The 26,218-nt window shown below is 53.7% G+C and overlaps 2 protein-coding genes across 7 annotated transcripts in view; one reads left to right on the top strand and one right to left on the bottom strand.

Moving 5' to 3' along the window:
- The window catches only part of vdac3 (voltage-dependent anion channel 3), an 8,756-nt gene extending 2,344 nt beyond the window's left edge, over positions 1 to 6,412 (top strand). Inside the window, exons 3-11 of one of the 3 annotated variants that reach the window (XM_086173984.1) lie at positions 144 to 256; positions 764 to 835; positions 2,779 to 2,828; positions 3,653 to 3,805; positions 3,886 to 3,938; positions 4,232 to 4,459; positions 4,793 to 4,943; positions 5,593 to 5,650; positions 5,727 to 6,412. In XM_086173984.1, coding sequence (XP_086030110.1) covers positions 148 to 256; positions 764 to 835; positions 2,779 to 2,828; positions 3,653 to 3,805; positions 3,886 to 3,938; positions 4,232 to 4,459; positions 4,793 to 4,943; positions 5,593 to 5,650; positions 5,727 to 5,818 — 966 coding nt within the window. In that variant the 5' untranslated portion in view covers positions 144 to 147 and the 3' untranslated portion in view covers positions 5,819 to 6,412. Of the gene's footprint in view, positions 1 to 82; positions 257 to 763; positions 836 to 2,778; positions 2,829 to 3,652; positions 3,806 to 3,885; positions 3,939 to 4,231; positions 4,460 to 4,792; positions 4,944 to 5,592; positions 5,651 to 5,726 lie in introns of all 3 variants that reach the window. The other 2 variants (XM_086173985.1, XM_086173986.1) reach the window with 2 other exon arrangements.
- Positions 6,413 to 6,741: 329 nt separating this feature from the next.
- On the bottom strand, positions 6,742 to 26,083 carry ikbkb (inhibitor of nuclear factor kappa B kinase subunit beta). Of its 4 annotated transcripts, none has more exons than XM_086173981.1 (22): positions 25,878 to 26,083; positions 24,331 to 24,452; positions 21,806 to 21,900; positions 18,667 to 18,787; positions 17,577 to 17,646; positions 16,588 to 16,676; positions 16,134 to 16,223; positions 15,934 to 16,058; positions 15,019 to 15,126; positions 14,806 to 14,935; positions 11,159 to 11,353; positions 10,970 to 11,084; positions 10,307 to 10,430; positions 9,758 to 9,909; positions 9,429 to 9,490; positions 9,258 to 9,358; positions 8,877 to 8,926; positions 8,681 to 8,780; positions 8,245 to 8,392; positions 7,770 to 7,867; positions 7,457 to 7,550; positions 6,742 to 7,359 (listed from the first exon to the last, which is right to left on the bottom strand). In XM_086173981.1, exons 2-22 carry the CDS (start codon positions 24,433 to 24,435, stop codon positions 7,300 to 7,302), a joined length of 2,232 nt encoding a protein of 743 aa, XP_086030107.1. In that variant the 5' UTR covers positions 24,436 to 24,452; positions 25,878 to 26,083; the 3' UTR covers positions 6,742 to 7,299. The 4 variants fall into 4 exon arrangements, 3 of the variants coding, with proteins under 3 accessions (XP_086030107.1, XP_086030106.1, XP_086030108.1); XM_086173980.1 differs by having other exon boundaries at positions 8,212 to 8,392; positions 25,878 to 26,074; XR_015108803.1 differs by lacking the exons at positions 6,742 to 7,359; positions 7,457 to 7,550 and having other exon boundaries at positions 8,245 to 8,384; positions 25,878 to 26,074.
- Between the last annotated feature and the right edge of the window lie 135 nt (positions 26,084 to 26,218).

Here is a 26,218-nt window from a genome sequence, read left to right as displayed (position 1 = left end):
GTGTTCCTGCCGCAAACCATGTCGTGACATAAGATAGTGAGCGCGCCGGGGTTCAGACGGGTGTTGGTTGTGTTGCTGTCAGAAGCGGAGGTCCACCTGCCAACGTTGTCCCTCTGGTTCCCTTCCACCCGGGTGGCGTGAAGAGCCATGTCAGCCTCGGACGAGGGGCCGGTCCCGCGGGAGCAGCCGGCCAAAGACCCGCCGGCCGACGGCAAAGGCGGCTGTGAATGTCAGCACCACCGACCCCAGGGACACGGTGAGTGTGGGCGGGGCCCCGGCGTGTCCGCCATCTCCGAGCACGCCGTCCTGGAAGCTGCAGGCGTCGCCAAACGGGCCGCATCCCGAACATGCGGTCGGATGACTTAGTCAGCCGGGCCGTGCGCCGCACGAGGTCCGGGCTGAGAGATGATGGACGGGCCTGAAGGAGTGAAGGAGTCTGCCGGCGACGTGTGAGCGGATCACATCTGGAAGAACCTGATGTGAAGGAGCGTCTGCCTCACGTGGCCGTTTGACGCTGAAGTTGCCAAACGCCTCCGCAGAGGACCTGCAGCAACGCCGCTCTGCAGGCCTGGAGCTGCTGACCCAGCAGACCTGCTGCTCGCACGCACATGCACGCACGATTACACACACACACACACACACACATACACACACACACACACACCTCATCTGTGTATGTTCTTAGAGGGACTGCATTTAACATTGGTAGTCAGGTGTGTGTTGTGAGTCCTCTGAGGTGATAATAACTGTCTGCCCCCCGCAGGCATCATGGCCGTCCCCCCGGCGTACGCAGACCTTGGAAAGGCCGCCAAAGACATCTTCAACAAGGGCTTCGGTGAGCGGACGCCTCCCGAACACCTGCCGTTCTTCACCAGATGATCCGCCGGGTCGGTTGTTCGCTTCGGGTTCGGCTCCTGCTTCTCCAGTTCAGGGGCTTTGCTACATGGAGGGGGTTCTTCCATTAGATTAGCCCTCATTAGTACCAGTACTAGTAGGAGTACTAGTAGGAGTACGAATACGAATCAAAAAAAAAAAAATCATATATCACATTGTATGATTCTTTTTTAACAATTTATGTATTAATTACAGGGACAGATAAGTATTTGATCCTTTGCTTATCAGCCACATTTCTGCCCCTCAAAGACTTGTTCCTCTGCTGCTACTCATTATTCTAACTGAGCAGCATCATTCATAATATATTTATTTTATAACAATTTATTTGTCAATTACAGGCTCAAATAAGTATTTGAGTCAAACGATAGTAACATTTGGTACAGAAGCCTTTGTTGAGGATTCCAGAGGTGAAAGGGTTCCTGTAGGTCCTCCAGGTCTGCAGCCACTGCAGCAGGGACTCCATCCAGATCTTCTCCAGATCTCTCAGGCTCTTGCTGAGCAACAAGGAGTCTCAGCTCCCTCCAAAGGTTTCCTATTGGATTTGGGTCCGGAGACCGGCCGGGCCGAACCTCGATGCGCTTCTTACGGAGCCCCTCCTTGGTTTCCCTGGCTAGTTGTCATGTTGGAAGATCCGGCCGCGACACGTCTTCGAAGCTCCGGCTGAGGGAAGGAGGTCTTCGTCCAGCTTCTCCCAGCACGTGGCTCGTTCATCCTCTCCTACGGGGAGGTCGTCCTGGAGCCTGAGCCGCCAAACCCCCAGACCATGATGCTTCACTGGAGGTGTGCTATTATTGGGATGATAATCCTCCTTCTTCCTCCAAACACGCCGAATGGAGTGAAGAAAGTTCCAGTTTGATCTCCTCTGGCCACCAAAGGTTGTCCCACGAGTCCTCTGGATCGTCCAGATGGTCTCTGGCAACCTTCGGACGGGCCATGACACGGGCCGACTAAGCCAGGGAACCTGATTTAAGCCTGTATTACTGACAGTAGCCTTGGAAACGGTGGTCCAGATGTCTCCAGGTCACTGACCGGCTCCTCCCGTGGAGTCCTGGCTGATTCTTCACCTTTCTCAGCATCATCGCTTCCCCACCAGGAGAGACTTTCCGTCCGAGGGACGCCGACCCTCGTCGTCAGCCTCTTCTGTTTTCTGACGACGCCTCTGACGGTTGTTCCGTTTTCACAAAGCTGCTCGGCAGGTTCTGGTGGCCTTTCCAGCTTTGTGAAGTTCAACAGTTTTGTCTCTCGCATCTTCTGGCATCTCATGTCGGACTGATGACAGATCCTGGGCTTCATGGTGTCTTTAAGAACGATAACAACATCCAGAGTGTCTTTCTGGCTGATAAGCAAGGGATCAAATACTTATTTCACCCTGTAATTAACACAGAAATTGTAAAAAATCATACAATGTGATTTGCGATTATTTTTTTGGATTCTGTCTCCGTGTGACGCAGTAAGGATGAAATCTTCCAGCCCTCCGTGACTTCTAAGTGCGAGAACTTGATTTCACAGCGGATCAGATTCTTCCTGAGCTGACGGTTTGTACATGAACAGCAGAGATGGAAGCTTGTTGACGGGTGAATCCATGAGCTCACACACACGCACGCATGCACGCACGCACACACACACACACACACACACACACACACACAAACACGCACGCACTCTTTCCTTTCGGTGTCAGACCTGAGGGACCTGAGTCAGTGTGCGCACACACACACACACACACACACACACACACACACACACACACACACACACACACACACACACACACGTCTATGTATATAAAAGCAGCAGTAGCTGTCAGAGCAGTGTGTCCTCCTGTCGGGCGTCTCAAGGGTCCAGGATGTTTCCCTCACCTCTCCATCCTCCTCCTCCTTCCAGGCTACGGGACTCTGAAGTTGGACGTGAAGACCAAGTCCCAGAGCGGCGTGGTAAGTTCTGAGCTTCCTCCTGTCTGCTGTCACCGCAGGAACTCTGAGTCCCAACCTCCGTCCTCCCGTCCCTCTGGCAGCAGGTCCAGCAGGTCCAGCAGGTCCAGCCTCAGGGCCACGTGTCTCTGTGGACGTGTTAGAAGGACCTCTGGACCTCCTGCCAAAGTCTGTCCAAACTCGTGGTTTCCACTTGCTGGTAAATGTGATCACCTCTGTGATCTTCTGACCTGGTCTCCTCTCTCTCTTTTCTGCCTTCTGGATGTTCCTCTCAGATGGTAAGAGCTGCTGTGTGTGTGTGTGTGTGTGTGTGTGTGTGTGTGTGTGTGTGTGTGTGTGTGTGTGTGTGTGTGTGTGTGTGTGTGTGTGTGTGTGTGTGTGTGTGTGTGTGTGTGTGTGTGTGTGTGTGTGTGTGTGTGTGTGTGTGTGTGTGTGTGTGTGTGTGTGTGTGTGTGTGTGTGTGCGTGTGTGCGCGTGTGCGCGTGTGTTTGCGTGCTTGTTCTGTGATCCCTTGTGTGTGCACGTCTGTGTGCAGCTGGGCCACGTTCACACCCCAGGAGACCTCGCCGACCTTCAGCGTAGCTCTTCTGGTAGCTCGGCTCCATCTTCCGTCCAGGTCCTGCTCCCCTGGACCAGGAGTGGATCCGCCATGTTGAAGAACCCGAGCGAGCCTGCAGTGTGAACGTGGGCCTTCTGGCCAGGTCTTCTCCACAGCTTCAGCCCGTCTTCTGTCTGTCTGCGGCAGCTCCTCCGACACACGGCCGAGCCCCTCCCCGTCCCTCCGTCCGTGGCTCCTCATGCCTCCGTCCTCCTCCTCTGTCCTGCAGGAATTTTCCACCTCCGGCTCCAACAACACCGAGACGGGGAAGTCCGGCGGCCACCTGGAGACCAAGTACAAAATGGCCGACCTGGGCCTCAGCTTCACCCAGAAGTGGAACACGGACAACACGCTGACCATGGAGGTCACCATGGAGGACCAGGTGGGCTCCGGCGGACCTTTGGACCTCAGACCCCCCCACGTCTCCATCCACGTTCACGCCGTGTGTGTGTTCTTCTGCAGCTGGCCCAGGGGCTGAAGATCGGCCTGGACACCTCCTTCGTACCAAACACCGGGTACGAGCTCTCGTCTTCTTAAAGATATATATATATATATGAATATATGAATATACTGCATGTAACTAGTACCATACATGACTCGTATAACACATGTAAATATAGATATAAATATACTGCCTCCAACTAGTATCCTATATAACTAGTATCATATATAGTGTATATAACTCATATCATATCCACTGATATATGCATGCTGTTGGATTTATAGTATTTAGTGTCATCATTAGTAACTAGTGTGCTGTATAAGTGTTGTGCTGTAACTTGTGTGTGTGTGTGTTGTGTGCGTGCAGTAAGAAGAGCGCCAAGGTGAAGTCGGCCTACAAGCGTGACTTCATCAACCTGGGCTGCGACCTGGACTTCGACCTCTCCGGTCCCACCGTCCACGCCGCCGCCGTCCTGGGCTACGAAGGCTGGCTGGCCGGCTACCAGCTGGCCTTCGACACCTCCAAGTCCAAGCTGACCCAGAACAACTTCGCCCTGGGCTACAAGGCCGGGGACTTCCAGCTTCACACCAACGTGTAAGTGTATGTTCAGGCAGGCGTGTTCCAGGCGTGTGAGGACGGGGCCGCCGCTCACCTGGATCCACGGCCCCGCCTCTGACGGGAGTCGCTACTTCCTGCTCTTTCAAACGTGTCTCTGCGAGCTGCAGCGGCGGCTCGGTGCCCAGGACTCCAAGCAGAAGGAGATCCGGATCTGACCCGGGCGGACGTTGGGGATCCCGTCGGGCCGCAACTTGTTCCCGGAGCTTCCTGTCCCGCCTCGGGGCCCTTCTTCTGTCGGCCCGGATCCATCCCGGCCTTGGCGTGACGCGAAGCCTCTAACCTCTCGCTCGCTCTCTCGCTGCCTTTCAGCAACGACGGCGCAGAGTTCGCCGGCTCCATCTACCAGAAGGTGAGCGGGGACGTGGAGACGGCGGTCCACCTGGCCTGGACGGCCGGCAGCAACAACACCCGCTTCGGGGTCGGAGCCAAATACCGGCTGGACAAGGACGCCTCTCTGTCGGTACGGAGCAGAAGAACACCGACGCCGCGTCATCGGCATTCGTAGATGGCCGTCTGACAACGGTCGACTGACCCGCGTGTCCACAAACACCTGAGCGTCGGCTGGTCTCCTCAGACCTGAGAGGAGGCCGGTCGCTCCTCGGCACACCTTCTCATTACTGCCGTTAGTAAGGAGTGAGAAACCGAGACCAGCCTGAGGAAAGGAGAGGGCAGGAGATGGAGGTGAGAGCAGCACTGGTGTCGGCTTTGGAGACGCCCAGGAGAAGACGGGAGGGGAAGGTGGACGTTCCTCTTTGGGAGCGAGGAGGACGGCGGATCAGGACACGGTGGATGTCCTGGAGATAAAGTCACGCCGAGATGGTTCGGACGTGGACCGAGGAGGGATGGAGAAGATCTGGGTAGAAGGATGCTGAGGTTGGAGGAGGACCGGAGAGGAGCTTTATGGATGGAGGGATGGTGGTCAGGAAGTTAGAAGATCATGCAGAGGAGAGGGTCGGGTAGAGGTAGATGATTGGCTGAGAGTCAGGTGGAGGCAGGTGATTGGCTGAGGGTCAGGTGGAGGCAGGTGATTGGCTGTGGAGACCCTGAGATGATGATTAGATTACCTTGATCATCAGGCCACCTTCTCATGAAGCTTCTTGTCTTCACAGGCCAAAGTCAACAATGCCTGCCTGGTAGGAGTTGGATACACGCAGAGCCTCCGGCCAGGTTTGTGTCTCATTGTCTTCAGGTGGCTGGTCCTGGTGCCCAGACCAGCATGCTGACCTCTGACCTCTGACCCCAGGAGTGAAGCTCACCCTCTCCGCCCTGGTGGACGGGAAGAACGTGAACGGCGGCGGGCACAAGGTCGGCATGGGCTTTGAGCTGGAGGCGTAGAGATCGGCCGTGGAGAGGAGAGGAACGTGAAGAACCCAGATGTGACGGCACCTCCATGGTCCACTCTGTGACAAAGAAACACACCTGTCCTCCCAGTCACACACACACACACACACACACACACACACACACACTACACTCTTTGGCCTTAACCTAGCACCCCGTGCTGCTGCCTGCAGGACCTCTTGTCCATCATAGTTTCTCGAAGCGCCACCAGAGTAGATGTGTCGGGGACAGGAGGCGCCTGGCTCCCGCCGGTCCGGTCTGAAGAACCTCAGCCCACGTTTCCTCGGACACGCTGGCTTCAGACACCAAGCTGCTGTGGTTGCCGCGCGGAACCTGAGATGTTTGAAGGTGTGGACGGTCCTCCTCCTCACCCCTCCGGTCTCCGCTCGGCCGAAGATCTATTTTCCAGGCCGCGTTCGGGAAAAGGCGGAGGAAAGGGTCCGGCTCCGCCGCCGCCGCTCCATGTGCCGTCCTGCACTCCTTCACCTTCTGCCACATCTCACCCGCTCAGCCGTCCTCTGCTCCGTCCAGGAGCGGAAGGACCTCCCATCGGTTTCCCTGAATTCTTGAATAAAGCGCTACAAACACTGAGGGTCCTGATCTGTCCGCACCGCTGGTTGCTCTTGGTCTGGCGGCCTGGCGAAGGTGACGCAGAGCCTGGAAGGAACCTCAGCCCGAGGCTCTGCACACCTTCATAAATCCTAGTTGAGAAGGCGGGACGGTGAACCTCCCGCTCTGCTCTCCGGCGGCGTGGATCGCCGGCGTCGAGCGCTCTCGTCTCCTCTGAGGACACCGTTAGACCTTCCGGTGCACCGCAGAACACAGGAGCTCCTCCAGGACGAGAAGAAGCCACGGGAGCCCGACGGTTTGTGAGAGAAACGCAGAATAACACAGAAAACATCACGCTACCTTCAGACTGACGGTTGTACAGGTTTAATAATATCTGCAGGTGAAGGAAGTCACAGCAGCTAGTTCAGTCCACCCTCAACTCGTGGCGTGAACCTGTGAAGCTGGCTGCTCCGAGGGTGGAAAGAAGAAGAGACAAGGAACCCGCCTCAGAGGTCTGACGGGGCTCCGGTCGGAGGTCCTTCAGACTGAAGATCATCAAGAGGGCTGAAGGGTGCGGCCACGGAATCCACCCTCATGATATTTCACGACGGACCGGCCACTAAGAAGTTCAGGTCAGGAACTCGTATCACGACGCAAGACACCGGAGAACGTCGGTGAAGTTGAGGTGTCCGTCCACGGTGGAGACAGGACGCCACCGGCTCACTAAATACTACATCTTTGCACGTGGAAGTCCAAAATAGTCATCAATATTCTGTGAAAAACATAGACGCGTACGTCAAGATCATCTGGTCCCAAGTCTCGGTCTGAGACCGAGGACAACCCATCTCCACGCCAGAAGCTCCGTCCCTCCAAGAACCGCTTCTGGTCTGACGCGCCGTCCACAAGGGGGCGGTAGAGGTCGGCGCTCAGGAGAGGTCGCTGGAGAAGCTCTGGCTCCCACTCAGCCACGTCCACTCCCTCAGCATCTAGGAGACAGCAGGAGGAGGCGCGTCGGCGCATTGAGCCGAGCGGACGCTTCTTGCAGGACATCAGTGAAGGAAGCGAGCGGATCATGAAGATCACCTCCATGCTGTCCTTGGAGTCCTGGATGGTGCTCTGCAACAAGCTCTGCAGCCGATCCTCAAACGTCCTGCTCTCCTCCACCAGGGACTCGTCGCTGCAGACACACCGTCACTGACTCAGGCGCTGGAGCAACACAACTGTGTGTGTGTGTGTGTGTGTGTGTGTGTGTGTGTGTGTAAACCAGAACTCACATTCTCCTCTGAGTGACAGACGAGAGGAACCATTAATTGGGATTTGATTTAAAACTGAAAGATTTGTTGAGAACGCAAATATTTTTGTGTGTATGTGTGTGTGTGTGTGCGTCTGCACTTACAGCTGCTGTAAACTGTGTCTGGGTGTCATCAGCGGAGCGACGGAGGAAGGGGTTGGAGGTCCATCTGGGCTTCCACTGACAGGGCTGCGGACTTTACTCTGCAGGGGAGAAGAAGGCGTTCAGAGGTCAGAAGAACATGGAGGCTGTGAGGAGCGGCCGCTAGAAGATTCCGGTCCTGAAGCGCCACAATTCCGAGCCTGTCAAGTCAGGCCAAAACCTGCCATCCGCCCGTTGTGAGCTCTCCGGCGGGAATCTCCGGTCTGATCAGAGCCGCTCTCTACGAGCTTGCAGACTTGGAGGTGGAAGGTGGGATCCACCATGCACCGCTCGCTCATGGTCCAGGGGACCTGCTGCGGGGGGGCGGGCGACCGGAGGTTCCAAGATCAGACCTCGGCCCGGGCGCCTCAGGCCGGACACCTCCTGGTTCTGACGGAAGGAGGACCTCCTTCTGCACAAAGACGGCGAGGATCCTCACGCAGGCCACTTTCAGCAGGTTCCACAGCTCCCGCTGACGCTTCTCCTGGAGGCCCATTAGGACCTGCTCGTTCTCTGCCATCTTCTCAACCACGCCTTCCACCTTCGGCAGCAGCTCCATTACACGCTGACGACACATACCTGTTTTACTAAACACACACAAACACACACACACACACGGTTGGCCTGGTCAGTGTGTGTGTGTGTTTCCTTGTTCTGTAAATATTTACAGGCTGTTCCTCTGAGACACACATTCCAGGGAAAGTCATTCTGAAATGGAGGAAATGGTTGTGAAATAACATTTTTATCTCTACACACTTCATGCGTCCCTGCCAGAGACCAGAGACAGACCGCATGAGAGCACGCATCTATATGTGTGTGTGTGTGTGTGTGTGTGTGTGTGTGTGTGTGTGTGTGTGTGTGGCAACCGTGCTCACCTGAGGTGTGCGTAGAAGTCCTTGAGCTTCTTCTGGTAGACATCCAGCGCCTGGCGCACCAGATTCATCATTTCCTGTCCGGTCCCCGAGCAGCGCTGGTCTGGAGGACAGGAGGAGAAGGTGTGAGAAGGGTCTGCTCTCACCAGGACGTCCTGCCGCCGGCGGAGGAGCGAGAAGACGCAGAGAAGGTCCACACCTATGGGTTTCTCCCGCTGTTTGCGGAACAGCTCCCTGGCCTTCCCCTCGCTGACGTGCACAGGAGACAAGAGAGCAGAGGCAGAGCGGTGAGGTCACGTTCATGCAGCCTGTCGATGGACCGAGCAGGAAGGGCCGGGGCGGACAAACGTCCTCCGATGGCGGAGCGAGACAAGGAAACCGAACGCCTCCGTTGCGCTTGGTTTACCCGGACCTCCTGCGGGAGGTCCTCCTGCGGGAGGTCCGGGTAAACCAAGCGCGTCGAGGCAGCGGCCCGAGGAGCTCCGAGCCGCAGGCCGAGAAGGTCACGGCATCTTCGGATGTGGGACAGGACCGGCTTGTCTTCTGCCGACCCTCCTGGCCGGGCGGCGTGTGAACTCACAGAGAGTCCAGCGGATCCCAGCACCTCCACGGCTGCCTCTGCACGTCCACGATCTCCTGCTGCAGCAGCATCATCTCCTGCTCCAGCTTGCTCACCCTGGCCTGCAAGCGGCGCCGCACGGTTATTTCACCTGGCGGCGGCGGCCCAACGTGCGCCGCGGACGAAGACTACCTGACCGCAGCCGTCGGCCGTCCGCTTCATGTCCCGCCACACGCCCAGGAGCTTCTCTGAAGCTGCGGAGATGAAGAGCAGGTGAGGTGCGGTTGACCTGATGTGATACCGACCAAAGAATCTTCCTTTGCCGGACCGCCGGTATGTTTGAGCTCTGCTGAGGAGCGAAGCGCCCGATCTCGGATTCCCGCCATGCGGGCGGAGCCTATTTCTGGTCAACTACGGAACGACGTGGCAGGAGTTCACGTTGCTCTACTTCCTGCCGCGCGCAGCAAACAAAGGTGTGTGTGTTCTAGCAGAGGATGTGCAGGCCTGTGGAGACACAGTACCGATCCCAGTGGTGGTCTGCTCCTGGTACTTGTCCATGTCTATGCTCAGGCTGGTGTTGAAGAAGTCCAGCTTGGCCGTGAGTCTCTGGTGCATGGACACCATCTCATTCTTCTGCTTGGACAGGGAGGAGTTGTGTCTCAGTAGGCTCATTCTGAAGGAAACACAGAAGACATGAAGGTCATGGTTTGATCCGCCAGGCCCGCAAACACACGATTTGCAATTTGCTCCATTTCCAAACCCCTGCACTCCTGCAGAAGCCACCACATCGGTGAAGCTAACAAACTGCTAACTACGTTAGCTTTGATTGATCGCTCCTCAGGCTCCTGCAGACCAGCTACACATTAGTGAAGGTGCTAGCATTCCCGACCATTCAGCGGTTGTAGGCCCTTGGGTTGAGAAACAGAAGCTCTCTGTGGTCACAAGGCCGGTCCCCTGGTGTTTCCTGACGTCCCTAACCCTGGACGCTGCAGCGGACGCTCGTGCGCCGCTCCCTCCCTCCAACAAGCCCAGGAAGCCTTGACAGAAAAGCCGGTCCGATGTGCTCCTACATGGCGGCTTTCTGGCCCTGCTGGAGCCTCTGCCAGTCCTCCTTCAGGGAGCGGATGGTGTGCCACACCTGCCCGTAGGTCCTCCTCAGGGGTTTGTAGGTCAGGAGGTACAGAGGGTCTTTTTCTAGGGAAGGAAGAACAAAACACCAGCGTCTGATGCGTGAACATCACTCCTGCTCACATAAGGATTTAACAGTCCACAGTGTCGTCATGAAGGATTCTAGATCTTTCCCTCCTTCGCGTGGGCGCAGTGAGGACCTCGATGAGCTCTGACCTCCAGAGACGGAAACGACAGCCTTTGAAACGACAAAGACTGGGCGGTGGTTGTTTTCAGAGCTCTTCTCGCATTGTGTGTGTGTGTGTGTGTGTGTGTGTGTGTGTGTTTTAACTGATGAAAACATGATGGGTGATGAGGGACTTCCTCTGGCAGGACACCTGATACTTTCCCTTCTGCAAGCGCACGTGTAAAGCCACCGGTGCAAAGTATGTGGACAGAGTGCTGAGAAGCAGGACCTTCTGCTTGGGACACGCTGCGTTCAGGAAACCCCACCTCCTCTTTGAGATGACTGAAGTCATCTGTGAAAGTTGGACCAGCTACTGGTGACCAGAGGGAGGTCAGTGAGGACTGAAATGAGATGATTGGAGGAGAAGAGCTGCACTCACGGATGAAGCCGATGTTTTCGGAGAACGTTCTTGGGGCGTCGGGCGGCTCGTACGTGCAGGAGGACCGGTCAAACAAGAAGACCAGTGGGCAGTCCGTCCGCCGCCCGTCCACCTCCTGCGTGGTGGAGATGACACCATTAGTGCGTAAACGCTCACACATCTTCCATGACGACCGCGTGGAGACGTTACCGTGTAATCCACGGCGCACTGCGCCGCCAGGCCCCCCCCCTCCAGGGCTAGCCCCGCCTCCAGCAGCAGCTCCTGGTTGGCCACGGGGACGCCGGTGTCCTTCTCTATCCTCAGCTGCAGGTCGGCCACCGTCTCGCCGCCGGACACAGAGTACGTGAGGACCTTCGCCGAGGTCATGTTGAGAACGTGGACCAACTGAGAGCAGAGAGAAGAGCTTTGGTTGGACACACCTGGGATTCTCCAACACCAGCAGCAGAGCCACGGACCAATCACACGCAGAGACATATACATACACATACATAGATATATATGTATACACATACATACATATATATACATACACATACTTACATATATATGTATACATATACATACACACATACATATGTATACATATACATACATACACATACATACATATATATGTACCTATATATATATACATATACAAAGGAAAATGAAGGTGTGATGCTCAATGTTGTTAGCGGCTATGCCCCGCAGGTGGGATGTGAATCGGAGGAGAAGGAAGTGTTCTGGAATGTCTTGGATGAAGTGATGCAGAATATTCCCAGAAATGAGAGAGTGGTCATTGGTGCAGACTTCAATAGACATGTTGGTGAAGGCAATGGAGGGTATGAAGAAGTGATGGGCAGATTTGGTATCCAGGATAGGAATGCAGAGGGACAGATGGTGGTAGATTCTGCAAAAAGGATGGAAATGGCTGTAGTGAACACCTTTTTCCAGAAAAAACAGGAACATAGGGCCTCTTATAAGAGCGGAGGTAGGAGCACGCAGGTAGACTACATCTTGTATAGACGAGGTAACCTGAAAGAGATCAGTGACTGCAAAGTAGTTGTAGGTGAGAGTGTAGCCAGACAGCATAGGATGGTGGTTTGTAGGATGACTCTGGTGACGAGGAAGATGAAGAGGACAAAGGCAGAGCAGAGGACAAAGTGGTGGAAGATGAAAAGGGAGGAGTGTTGCATGGTTTTCAGGGAGGAGTTGAGAAAGGGTCTGGGTGGTCAGGGTGAGCTTCCAGATGATTGGACAACTACAGCTAGTGTTATCAGGGAGACAGGTAGAAGAGTACTTGGTGTGTCATCTGGAAGGAAAGTAGATAAGGAGACTTGGTGGTGGAATGAGGAAGTGCAGGAGTGTATACAGAGAAAGCGGCTAGCGAAAAAGAAGTGGGATACTGAGAGGACTGAAGAGAACAGACAGGAGTACAAGGAAAAGATAGAGGCAAAAGGCAAAACAAAGGGCGTATGATGAATTGTATGCTCGGTTTGACAGTGAGGAGGGAGAGAATGGTCTATACAGGCTGGCAAAACAGAGAGATAAAGATGGAAAGAATGTACTTCAGGTCCGAGTGATGAAGGACAGAGAGGGAAATGTATTGACAAAGACTGTCATACCGGTTGGGCGGTGGTTGTTTTCAGAGCTCTTCTCGCATTGTGTGTGTGTGTGTGTGTGTGTTTTAACTGATGAAAACATGATGGGTGATGAGGGACTTCCTCTGGCAGGACACCTGATACTTTCCCTTCTGCAAGCACACGTGTAAAGCCACCGGTGCAAAGTATGTGGACAGAGTGCTGAGAAGCAGGACCTTGCAGTGATTAAGGACAGAGAGGGAAATGTATTGACAGATGCTAGAAGAGTGATGGGAAGATGGAAAGAGTACTTGTGAAATGAAGTGAAGTGAAGTGAAGTGAAGTGAAGTGAAGTGAAGTGAAGTGAAGAAGGCATTGAAGAGGATGAAGAGTGTCTAGGAGGGGCTGCGGTGGAGTGTCTGACTCGATTATTCAACAGGATCTTGGAGAGTGAGAAGATGCCTGAAGAATGGAGACAAAGTGTGATGGTGCCTATTTTGAAGAATAAAGGGGATGTGCAGAATTGCGGCAACTATAGAGGGATAAAGTTGATGAGCCATACAATGAAGTTATGGGAAAGAGTAGTGGAAACTAGACTGAGAGCAGAAGTCAGCATTTGTGAACAGCAGTATGGCTTCATGCCTAGGAAGAGTACTACAGATGCAGTATTTGTGTTGAGAATGCTAATAGAGAAGTACAGAGAAGGCCAGAGGGAGCTGCATTGTGTTTTTGTGACCTAGAAAAAGCATATGACAGGGTGCCAAGAGAGGAGCTCTGGTATTGTATGAGGAAGTCTGGAGTGGCAGAGAAGTATGTTAGACTGGTGCAGGACATGTATGCTCGCTGTGAGACACTAGTACGGTGTGCTGTGGGGGTAACAGAGAAGCTCAAGGTGGAGGTGGGACTCCATCAGGGATCAGCTCTGAGCCCCTTCTTGTTCGCAATGGTGATGGACAGGCTGACAGATGAGGTTAGACAGGAATCCCAATGGACCATGATATTTGCGGATGACATTGTGATCTGTAGTGAGAGCAGACAACAGGTAGAGGAACATCTAGAGAGGTGGAGGTATGCTCTGGAAAGGAGATGAATGAAAGTTAGTCGCAGCAAGACAGTATATATGTGTGAGAATGAGAGGAACTCGGGTGGAACGGTGAGGCTACAGGGAGTGGAGATCAAGAAGCTGGAGGATTTCAGGTACTTAGGGTCAACAGTCCAGAGCAATGGAGAGTGCGGAAAAGAGGTGAAGAGACGGGTCCAAGCAGGTTGGAATGAGTGGAGAAAAGTGTCAGGGGTACTATGTGATAGAAGACTATCGGCCAGAATAAAAGGAAAGGTGTACAAGACAGTGGTGAGACCAGCAATGATGTTTGGACTAGAAACTGTTCCAATGACCAATAGACAGCAGGCAGAACTAGAGGTTGCAGAGATGAAGATGTTGAGGTTCTCTTTGGGAGTGACCAGGATGGAGAGGATCAGGAATGAGTCTATCAGAGGGACGGCACGTGTTAGATGTTTTGGAGAGAAGGTCAGAGAAGCCAGACTGAGATGGTTGGGTCATGGACAGAGGAGGGATAGAGAATATATTGGTAGACGGATGCTGGAATTGGAGCTGCCAGGCAAGAGGTCTGGAGGAAGACCAAAGAGAAGGTTTATGGACGTAGTGAGAGAAGATATGAAGGTAGTTGGTGTGAGAGAGGAGGATCCAGAGAATAGGGTTAGATGGAGAAAGTTGACTGGCTGTGGCGACACCTGAAGGGAAAAGCCGAAAGAAGAAGATATATACATACTGCTCAAAAAAAAAAAGGGAACACTTGAACAACACAATGTAACTCCAAGGCAATCCTACTTGTGTGAAATCATAGTGTCCACTCAGGAAGCAACACAGATTCATTTTGACTTGTTTTAAGGACATTACATCAAAGTTGGATCAGCCTGGAGTTTGTTTTTACACTTTAATTTTGAGTGTGATTCCTAATCCAGACCTCCATGGGTTGATACAATTGATTTCCATTGATCATTTTGGTGTGATTTTGTTGTCAGCACATTCAACTGTGTAAAGAGCAAAGTATTTCATAAGAATATTTCATTCATTTAGATCTAGGATGTGTTTTTTAAGTGTTCCCTTTATTTTTTTGAGCAGTGTATAAACACACACATCCAGGTGTGTGTGTATATATGTATATATGTATATATATAAAGACATTTATAGCTTAAATGAAGTCAAACCAGGAGGTAGCAACACGGCCACAAAGAAGACACATGAAGGCGTGAAACCTTGAGCTTCAGGATGATCTCCAGCTGGGAGAAGCAGTCAGAGGGGGAGGCACTCGGATCCTTGCCTCTCCCTTGAGGACACCACTTCAGCATCATCTGCAGCCACCTCTCCAGCCTCTCCAGCAGCAGGCTGTCAGAGAGCAGAGGACAACGTTTGCTGGCAGCTCGAACGCGTCGCTGCATTTTACATCTGCCAGTCCCCGGCTGAGTCACCTGTTGAGGTGGTTGGGCTGTGGAAGATTCTTGGAAAAGCGAACCTCCCCCAACAGGTCCTCGTAGACCACTATGTCATTGTCCTGCTTTGTCTTCAGCATGTTGTGCCTGGAAGGACAAAGACTTCTTCAGTATGAGGAGGCTGTGGGACACAGGAGCGAGGAGTCAGGATGTCCGAGCGCTATCTTCAAGGGCTTTGTGGCGAAGCAGCGGGCTGGAGTTTGACCGCCCAGGAGTTTCGCTCCTTTTTACCGAGACAGAAACGTTGGCTGGCCTACAGACTGAGCAGAGAGCTCGCTGTCTGGGGAAGTCACTCTTTCTGCTGTCCAGTGCGGAGCGGCAGCGGTGCCTTCCTACCGAGAAAACCCTGGCGTCCCGCGAGGCCTGGCCACAGACACCTCACAGAGGAGGTGCCGATCTCCTGTCAGAGCATCGGGGTTCGGTCAACAAGTTATTCGTGAGCCCGGCCGACGGCGATCCGACCCGTGGAAACGAGACTTGGCTCGGGTTTGATTCCCGCCTGAAAGCAGCAGAGCTGCCGGCGGCTCGGGAGGCCTTCCCGGCCCGTCGCACCCCGACCGGACAAAACCGAACCTGGATTCTGCAATAAAGGGAATATTTTTCCTCTTTCCCTCGACTTTATGTTGCGGCTGAATTATATTGGCGAGGCGTGGCGGACGAAGCCCCCGTCACAGCCCACACATCCTGCTATTCTCTGCGCTGGCACCTCGCTCTGTTTTTATGGCCCCTGCACTCAAAGCCAGAAGGCTTTACAATGTTTATCCACGACAGAGCTTCCACAAACCAAACATCATTGTTCATCTTATCGCTCAAAGTCTGACTGCAGTCAAATACCGGCCGTTCGATCCCGGCCGTCATTTCTAGGGGGGATGTCGGTTTGAAAGGCGGGACTACCAGAGAACTGGACGCCAGTTGGGAAGAAAGGGTCGGAATCCTGTGATACACTCAAAGACCAGGGTCCCGAAGCTCCAGTAGTCCACGGTGACCGTGTACTTCTCCCTCTCGATCAGCTCGGGCGCCTGGGACGGGGGAAAGGACGGGGTCAGCCGAGACGTCCGAGAAAGCGGAGGAAGGCGTTCCCGTCCCGGGGTTACCAGGTACTGCAGGGTTCCCACGAACGAAGTGCAAAGGCTGCTCTGGTCCAGCTCCTTGGCGTAGCCGAGATCGATGATCTTGTGGATCAGCTGTGAAGATGGTGGAAAGGAAAAAGGATGCGGTGAGCACCATGTCCCCTTGTTCTGAAGCACGTACCATCAATACCCTGGACCATCAGCGACTTCACATGCAACCTTACACAGGACCCAGAGCAGGAGTACCGCACAGGCCAAAGCTCTCGGATCTTTGGATCCGATCTGCCACCACAGAGCACTGCTGAGCTTCCACAGGCCCGTACGTGGGATCGGTTCTACCAAGGTTGTTAAAAAGGAGCCCGGAGGCTCCAGAAGGAACTCCCAGCTGAAAGGCGGTGTTGTTGCGCTGCTATATGATACTCGAAAGTCGGGTCTGGAACGTCATCCGGACACAAAGAGGCTTCTTTGCTGAACTCACTCTCTTCTCCCCCTGCTGCAGCACAATGTTCTCCGGTTTCAGGTCTCTGTGGATGATCCTCTTGTTGTGGAGGTAGGTGAGCGCTGAGGCTGGGGGAACCAGGGACAGAGGTTCGCTTTAGCATCGGGAATAAAAGCAAATTAGCTGAAACGCGGCGACCGCGATACTGAGCGGACATTTGCTTCTAAAGATGCGGGGCAGCATATTTCCCCCGCAGCCCGTCTTGCCTGACAGGAATCTCGGAGGCTCCAAAGACAACACCGGCCTTTCCGTGGCTTTCAGAGCGCCGGCCCTGAAACCCGGAGGCCGGCGCTTCCGCCTGGCCCGGGGACCAAACCTATGGGGCGCCGGACCGCCACGCAATACACCACTCAAAGTGTGTCAGCGGTGAGCGATCAGCAAGGCCAGTCACACCCTTCTCACCCAGACCTGCCAGTGTGTGTGTGTGTGCGTGCTTGTACTTGTGTATGTGTGTGTTTGTGTGTGTGTTGGGATGGGTGTGGTGGGCGTCGAGGTGACGCTGCTAAGGGGGTTCACTCGCTGTTAGGAAATGCCCACCAATGGTAACAGGAAATGGAATTTTTGTGCGTGCATGCGTGCATGAGTGAGTGAGTGAGTGTGTGCATGTGTGTGTGTGTGTGTTGGTAGTTTTCCATGTGCGACTTAATGATTTACACTAAGCATATGGGGCAGAGTGGTGTCTGAGTGTGTTTACACACTGGAACGTACGGCGCAGCTCCACGCTCATGGCCGGACGCCACGTTTGTGAAAAGCCGTGGGTGTCGGGCCGCTGACATGTGTTTCCGCCTGAGTGTGAGATGTCGCCACGGTGACTCAAAGCCGTGGTCGGGGGGTCGGGGGGTCGGGGTGACGTCACGTCACGGGTCACCGGGCCGCCGGGCCGCCCTCGTCACCGCCGGCTCACCGGTCACATGAGGCGCGGCGACGGAGCCGGACGGCCGTGGACGGCGGCCGCTGGAGATACTTACAGATGTCACAAAGCAGGATCAGCACGGACGCCTCCCGCATCCCACAGCAGTTCTCCAGGAGGTTCAGATACTGGGGAAGCACAAACACACACTCCAAATTTGAATCACATGAATAAATGTAGAAAGACGCTCCACGGCAGCTTTACGGTAGGAATCTGCTCTCCATCTGGGAAGGGTTTGTCCCTGAGCAGCTTCTGCAACCCCAGGACATCTTCTCGAGCAGCCTTTCAGGACGGGTCAGGTACACACTCTTGTTGTTCATCCTTTAACTACTGAGATCTTCGATGTTTCCCACCGGACACTCGTGTCCAGCCTCTGGCCTGTCTGCTCCTCACCCCCCCAGCTGGACCTCCCGCCTCTCGCTCCATGTGTAGGCCCATCTGCTGTGCTTGGACAGTTTGATGGCTCTAACTTCAGATGTAAGCGTGGGCCAGGGTCCAGCTCCTGGCCGGCCGCCGCCCCAGACTGGAGCTTAAGGAGGCTGTAAAACCAAACGTCTGCACCGGCCTGGAGGGCGGAGGAGGACGGCATTTACAGCCGCTAGAAATGAGCACGACTCCAAAACACCGCAAACACATGAAGGTTTTTCTGAAGGACGCACGGTGTTCATGCTGCTGACACACATACACATTCTCCAAGGCACTAACTTATTTCATTTTATGAGCCACATCTACTGTACACCTGGATTTATGACCACTCCCTGCACAAGGCACTTCTTTTTATATCTTTGCAATGTTTGTATATATTGTACATAGTCTTTGTACTTTTAATGTCATTTATTCTCTATTATTACTATTCCATTAACACCTGCCACGCTGCTGGGACAGGTCCTTTCCCCATCATGGGATCAATAAAGTCCATCTTATCTTGTCTTACACTTTAAGACAATACACAAAGTACTGAAAAGTGTCGGAACAGCCGGAGGGTCAACCTGAGTCGGCTGGAACCCAAGCAGATCAGGACATCTCTGCAAAAGGAGCCGCAGGGTTCCGTGTTGAACCATCGGGCTTTCTCTGCCGACACACACACACACACACACACACACACACACACACACACACACACACACACACACACACACAATACACACCTTTCTGAGATCCCCTCCCTGGCAGTACTCCATGGCCAGCAGAGGAAGGTCATTGGTTGCCACGACCTTCTGCATGCCCTTGGGGACCTCTCTGGCCGCCACCACATTCACATGGTTGAGCCTGTGGAGGAGGAGGACACGGCGGTGAGCGATTGGCCCGCAGCACGGCCGGGTCTCCGCCGAGATACCATTCAGCCAATCAGGTCAAAGGACCGATGACGCCCGCTGAAGCCTGGGTTGAGGACGGCGTGGCGGAGGACGGCGTGGCGGAGGACGGCGTGGCCGATGCCGCGCTTTGACAGAGAAGTGAGACAAGCCGCTCTCTGTCCTACCGGGCCGGAGGCGCTGATGAAGCCAATCCCTCTGTCAATGAAGGCTCTGCTCGGACACGAGTCACCTGAAACCTGCCTTCCTTCACGGTGAGCGTTCCTGCTCTTTCCTCTCCGCTGTCTTTGACCGTGATGCTGGAAACTGACAAGTGTCGTCATCTCTAATTCGCAGAGGACAGACGCCACCGCTTTGCAGAAAGCGGCGTCCTTCGGCGTCCCACAACCACTTTCAATCTGTTTACGTGATGCGCTCTGTCCTCCCGCCAGCTCTCTGTGATGGCAGCTGCCTCCTTTCTCTGTCTCTGGAGGCGTTGCAGCCGGACCCTCTCGGAGGAAGCCGCGCACACACAGCGATTTACGCGGTAAACATTTAATCACAAGTGTAAACATCTACGTCTCCGGCACCGGAGTCATGAGTCATCCTTTCTCTTTCCTTGTCTACATTGAACCCATCTTGGATGAACCATGAGCAGTAAACTGCCAGTTCAGTTTGTTTGCTCGAGAACTCTGGGACTCACTGAGAGGAGCCGGGAACGTTCCAGAGACGATCGCTCTTCCTCCCGCGCCACACCGCCTCTAAACGTAGTGTTTAGCAAACAGAGCCCAGGTTGGCGTGAACGACGGCGGCGCTCACTCTCAGATACTCTCAGACATCGGGCTCACAAAGGCTGCAGAGCAACGACCCCCTCAGATCGGCCTCCGAGTTCTCTTGAGGAGACGGAACGTCTGAGGGAGCGAGATGACTCGGCTGAAAATCACCGAGACAAAGGAGCGTGGAACCGGCAACCACAGAAAGTCAAAGTCAACCCCGGCTGCAGCTCCGGCTTTGAATCATGTGGACGTGGGACAACAAGATGTGTGATTCTCTGCACCGTGGATCGAAGCGGCCCCGGGTCAGTGCTTCTAATCAATGGTCTGGCGGAGCGTGGCTAACATACGGCGACCTGGATGTCAGCACGTGTGGAGGAGACACATGAATGCTTTACACCATTCGCCGACCCGTCCCTCAGATCCAACAGGCAAACACTGCGGTAAAAACTATATGACGTCCTTGCGAGGAGACGGCCCGCGCACACTGGAGTGAAGCATCTGGATTGGCAGAACGACGGCGCCTTGGGGCCCCCCGGCCCCCCGGCCCCCCGGCCCCCTCCGACCGAGTGTGGGTGCGCCGCCCCGTCCGTCTGTCTGCACGCCCTTGTTAAAATGAGGCAGGACGCAAACATTGTTTTCCCCGTTCTGCCACAACCGCTCACACTTTACTGGGTCTGACGATTGGCAGCAGCGCAGCCGGAGACGGCCAGTGGGACCAGGGAGGCGGCGGCGTCACATCATCGCACCACAAATAACCACCAGAAGAGCAGAAATAGCCTAATTCTCCAGTCTATTTCAGGATCTGGCTTTTTACATTTGGAGAAAACAGGTGTGCGCATGAGAGTCCAATGTCCGACGCTGGGTTTTGTCATGGAATGCACCGCCGTGACTCACATCCACTCAGACCGAAGCTTGCAGGAAACAACAAAAACACACAAACGCCTGAAGCATCGGAGGCGGCGGCAGAAAAAAAACAAAAAGGGGAATCACAGAATTCTTGGAGGACGGGTTGGGGAGGCAATCACTGGGAAAACACTTTGAGAGAGTAAACCCTGAAGACAAGCACAAACATGACGCTTGGCGGCAAACAGACCGCCATCCCCTCCTTTTCTCAGATATGCAGAGGTACAGGAAAGGTCCGGCGGCTGTGGGAGGCGGCAGGAAGCAGGACCAGCAGGAGAGGAGCTCATGCCGCACACCGGCCGCCATATCATTTCCAGGAGGCGCCTTCGAACCCACAACACCGGGTTGGAGGTTCGTACTCTGGCTGCCCTTCAGCACGTTAGCACATCGGACAGGCCCGGCGAGGCCTCTGAAGGCCCCAGCAGAGCTCCAGCAAGGCCTCTGAAGGCCCCAGCAGAGCTCAGGCGGGCTGAGGTCGAGGGTTCGCTTGGGCTTCACCCTGATGGACGAACTAGAAATGGGAGACGAAAATGCTAATGGGCAACCTAGTATGTCTGAACTGAGATCATGAGGCCGTTGGGAGTTTTGCCCAGATTGTGACACACTCCCACACACTCCCACACACACACACACGCACACACACACGCACACACACACACACACACACACACACACACACACACACACACACACACACACACACACACACACACACACACACACACACACACACACACACACACACACACACACAGACATAAACACGAGCTTATTCATAGTGGGACGGGACGCTTTTCCTCCAAACTCGTTGCGTCACGTGGCTAAGCTGCAGCTGCCTCGTCTCAGGGCAAATAAATGACTTGGAGGTGCTTTCCCATCTGGGAGTGAACAGAACCTGGCTTGAGTTATTACTGGGCTCTGAGGTCACGCTTTGGCTGGTGTTTCACACCAGCGCCACTGCTCTCGCTCTCCTCTCACTGAGCTGCTGAGATTATTCGACGCCGTAGAGATGTTGATGGTTCTGCTTTCTAGGTGGTGTTTCTGAGCAGCGTTAGCACCGCAGTGTCATAACGGTATTAAAACCCGACCAGGCGTCAGAAAGGGGAAGAAACTCATTTCGCCGTGCGGCAGAAGCGTCACGGCGACGGCCCTCGCGCTTAGAGCTTCATCCGGACCGGCGGGGCGGCTGCACGTTCCTTCGGCTCCTGCTGGGGTTTCTACGTTAGCTTCTGAGCTAGCAGAGAGGATGTTAAAGCAGAAAGAGGCGTGCAGAGCAGGGAGGAGTTCGACAGCGGGCTGATGGAAACAGAACCGACCTCTTCATGATGCTGATCTCCAGAGACCATCTGTCTTTGCTCCTCTCACTGAGCTCCTGGTGACACTGTTTAATCGCGATCTGCTCCTCCGTCTCCTGAAAGCACACAAACGTTACATGGCATTCTGGGGAAATCACAGCTGGCACTCAGTCCTCCACCGGCCTCCAGGAACTGATTGTGGTGGCCGGTTGCGAGCGTTTGCGGGTGCTTCCTAAATCTTTGCGGTCAGCAGCTGATGGTTTTTTCAATCAGGCTTTTGATGGGAAACGGGACCTCCGAGGAGAAGCAGGCAGGTCGGTCCTCAGACCTCTGTATGGATTTACCAGGGAACGGCCGGACACCAGGAGGCCATTCTTCCAGGAAGGAGCCAGTAGCTCCGACAGGGGCTTCTCAGTATTTAAAACCTAGCAGGCCCTGACAGGCCGCAGGACGCTTCTTCGTGGGCTTTATTGGCCATGCTCCTGCGGCAGGTTGATAGCGGAAGGGTTTCAGACCCCGCGAGTCTCCTGTGCTGAAATGTATTTCTGCCTCGGTTTCTCCTGCAGTGAGATGACTGTGGAGTCCTTCCGTTGGTTCATATGTCACATGTACGCCTTTCCCAGCGGCAGCTCCCTCTCAGTCACCTACCAGTCAAAACCATGAGCAACACCAGCCAGTTTTACTTCCTGTTTCACATGAATGGCGTCCCAGAGGCCCCTCTTCTTCTGAAGAGGTCTAGACCCCACCTGCTTCCCGCAACAAAACCCCACCAACCTAAAAACAGCCTGAGGTATTGTCAAACACTAATAGACGACGAAAGGCGATTTCCTTTCCAGGAAGTTTAATCATCGGCACTGGCCTCCGGTCCAATCTCAGCCTGGTGTTCATTTCCGGTGTTCGGCCCCAATGATCAGCCTCAATGATCAGACCCAATGATCAGACCCAATGATCAGCCTCAATGATCAGCCCCAATGATCAGCCTCAATGATCAGCCTCAATGATCAGCCTCAATGATCAGACCCAATGATCAGCCTCAATGATCAGCCCCAATGATCAGCCTCAATGATCAGCCCCAATGATCAGCCTCAATGATCAGACCCAATGATCAGACCCAATGATCAGCCCCAATGATCAGCCTCAATGATCAGCCTCAATGATCAGCCTTAATGATCAGACCCAATGATCAGACCTAATGATCAGCCTCAATGATCAGCCTCAATGATCAGCCTCAATGATCAGCCCCAATGATCAGCCTCAATGATCAGCCCCAATGATCAGCCTCAATGATCAGCCTTAATGATCAGACCCAATGATCAGACCTAATGATCAGCCTCAATGATCAGCCCCAATGATCAGCCTCAATGATCAGCCTCAATGATCAGACCCAATGATCGTCCCTGGCGCCGCTCTGAGCTCCACCATGACGTCTGTCAGCAGGTCACTGCTGTGACAACCTTTGTGTGTCACAAACTCCAGCCGCCAATGTGGCGTCCGAACAGACTATTACCAACAAGTGAGAGGGATGTTCTCCACCCTGAGTGAACAGTGTTCGGTTCCTGTAACCTCCCACGATCTCGCAGCTGTCCCTCCGCCGGTACGCAGCAGGTGTTCCAGGTGTTGAAGAGGAATCACTGCACCGGGATGCACCAACTCAGCGGAGCAGGTGGGGCTGCAGGTCCAGGACTTCCAGCCGTGAGGTGTCAGGTAGTGGAGGACTCTCACTTGACGAGAAAGGTTCCTCTGGCTGAGGCTGGAGACGCCGCCCTCAGAGGGCTACAACTTCCCCTCCCAGGATACGTCTGCTCCAAACGTGTCCTGAAGGTGAGTCAGGCTGCCGTCACCGGGGAGGAAGACGGAAGCCGGACGATCCGCGGCGCTGGTGCCGTCCCACAATGCTTCCACCCGCTGAGTGGAGGCGATATCACGACAAAAGAGGTGACCTCTTCATGTCCTCCTCCTCCTCAGGAAGATGACACGCTCCTTGATGAGCTCATGCGTACCAAACACAGGCCACCACGCTAACGTCGGCCGAACCGCAACTTTGAATGACAGTCTGGTCTGGTCTGGTCTCGCAGATGGCCTCAGAGATGGCCTTGGAGATGTCCTTGGAGATGTCCTTGGAGATGGCCTTGGAGATGTCCTTGGAGATGGCCTCCAACCCCCCCGACTGGATACCTTTCAATTAATACTACTGGGATTCCAAGCAAACGACGATCCTGATCCTTTGCATTCATTAGCGTTATCGGCCGTGACATATTTACTTTTTAAAAATGGTCTGAGGAGCCTGCGCACACAGGATGAAATAATGACACACATGGAGGCGTGGACCTTTCTTCTCCACGCCAGCCTGTGCTGACCTGAGTCGTCTGCTGGCAAAGCAGCGGGAAACTTCAGACCACCGTCACACAGCAGGAAGCAGGCTTCGTCCAGACGCTCGGCTATTTTCTCATTTGAAACACCAGCACAAATAGCCAATTTTCCCTCCCCACAGGGAGGGCAGAGACGAGTGTGTGTGTGTGTGTGTGTGTGTGTGTGTGTGTGGCAACCTTGTTTTGCCATCGAGTGACATTCCCGAAGCCTCCGGTCCCCAGCCGCTCCATCAGCTCCCAGGCCCCGCAGCTCTGAGGCTGCTGCAGGGGGACTCGCTTCATGGCCTCCTCAGCTGCTCCTGGAGATACCACTGCTTAGTATCTGCAGGTACTTGTGGACCTTCTTCCATCTGCATCAGCAGGGGAACTCCTGGTGCTGATTGCTCTCATCTTCACGCTCCCCAGAGCACATAACACGGCAGGCAACGTCACTCACTCTCACACATACACATTAAACACACACACACACACACACACACACACACACACACACACACACACACACACATACACATACACACACCAAATACGGCAGGGGACGCCACTCACTCACTCACACACACACACACACACATTATATACACACACACATACACGTAAACACACACTCACAAGTAGAACTGGGACCTGAGCGTGTGTGCATACCATAAATATATGGAATACACATCCCTCGTATACATTATAAACATATAGTACATACATACTATATTATATATACACCACTGCAAACAAGAAGGGGCGCAGAGCTTGAACTTCTCTGTTATAACTACAGCACACCTCAACACTGTTTCACAGCGAGCATACATGTCCTGCACCAGACTGGCATACTTCTCTGCCACTCCAGACTTCCTCATACAATACCAGAGCTCCTCTCTTGGCACCCTGTCATATGCTTTTTCTAGGTCTACAAAAACACAATGCAGCTCCCTCTGGCCTTCTCTGTACTTTTTTATTAGCATTCTCAACGCAAATACTGCATCTGTAGTACTCTTCCTAGGCATGAAGCCATACTGGTGTTCACAAATGCTGACTTCTGCTCTCAGTCTAGTTTCCACTACTCTTTCCCATAACTTCATTGTATGGCTCATCAACTTTATTCCTCCATAGTTGCTGCAATTCTGCACACCCCCTTTATTCTTAAAAATAGGCACCATCACACTTTGCCTCCATTCTTCAGGCATCTTCTCACTCTCTAAGATCCTGTTGAATAATCTAGTCGAAAACTCTACTGCAGCCTCTCCTGGACACTTCCACACCTCTAAACAGAGAGTATGTGTTAATACATACATACACACACACACCCACACATATATACACATACATGTATGTGGATATATAGTGTTTATATAAATATCTAAATATAAATATCTAAACATATATTTAAAACAGCCCCTGTCTGTGTTTATATTTATATATATGTACAGATGTACGTTTGTGTAAACAGACCAGTTTATTTATATCTTCGTACTGCCTCTGAGCTTGTGACTGAACTGCTCTGCACTGTGTATGGTGTACTCAGTACTCAGTACTCAGTACTCGGTACTCAGTACGGTGTAGTAAGCACTGAGTACTGTGTATGCGGTACTGAGTAACGTGTACTAAGTACTGCGTGTCCAGTCTGTGTTTACTCCATCGCCAGAGTTCGGGGGGCTTTGAACAAATCCAGGTTTGTGTGTGTGTGTGTGTGTGTGTTCGTGTGTGTGTGTGTGTGTCCATCCTCCTACCTGCGTCCCCGGGTCGGTGTGTTCCGGCCTCAGTCCAGATCCGGATCCGGATCCACAGGTCCGTCCGCGCGCTCTCTCTCTCTGTCTGTCTTTCTTTCTTTCTTTCTTTCTTTCTTTCTTTCTTTCTTTCTTTCTTTCTCTCTCTATCTTACTTTCTGTCTTTCTTTCTGTCTTCCACTTCCTGGTTCCCGTGTTTCCGGTAAGCCCGCGAGGCCCCGCCCACCGCAAGTGCGTGCCCGAGGCGGCACACGCACGCGCACCCACGCAGCCACGCGCGCGGGCGAGCTCTCCGGTGTTCGGCGCCTCGTGAAACTTTGACCCGTCACGTGACACGCCGAGTC

This window comes from Fistularia commersonii, chromosome 26 (genome assembly GCF_037954325.1).
Source record: "Fistularia commersonii isolate RoL2024-O1a breed Wild chromosome 26, RoL_Fcom_v1.0, whole genome shotgun sequence".
NCBI lineage: Eukaryota > Metazoa > Chordata > Actinopteri > Syngnathiformes > Fistulariidae > Fistularia > Fistularia commersonii.
The sequence above is the reverse complement of the archived record's forward strand: the minus strand, read 5'-3'. Positions and strand labels throughout refer to the sequence as shown.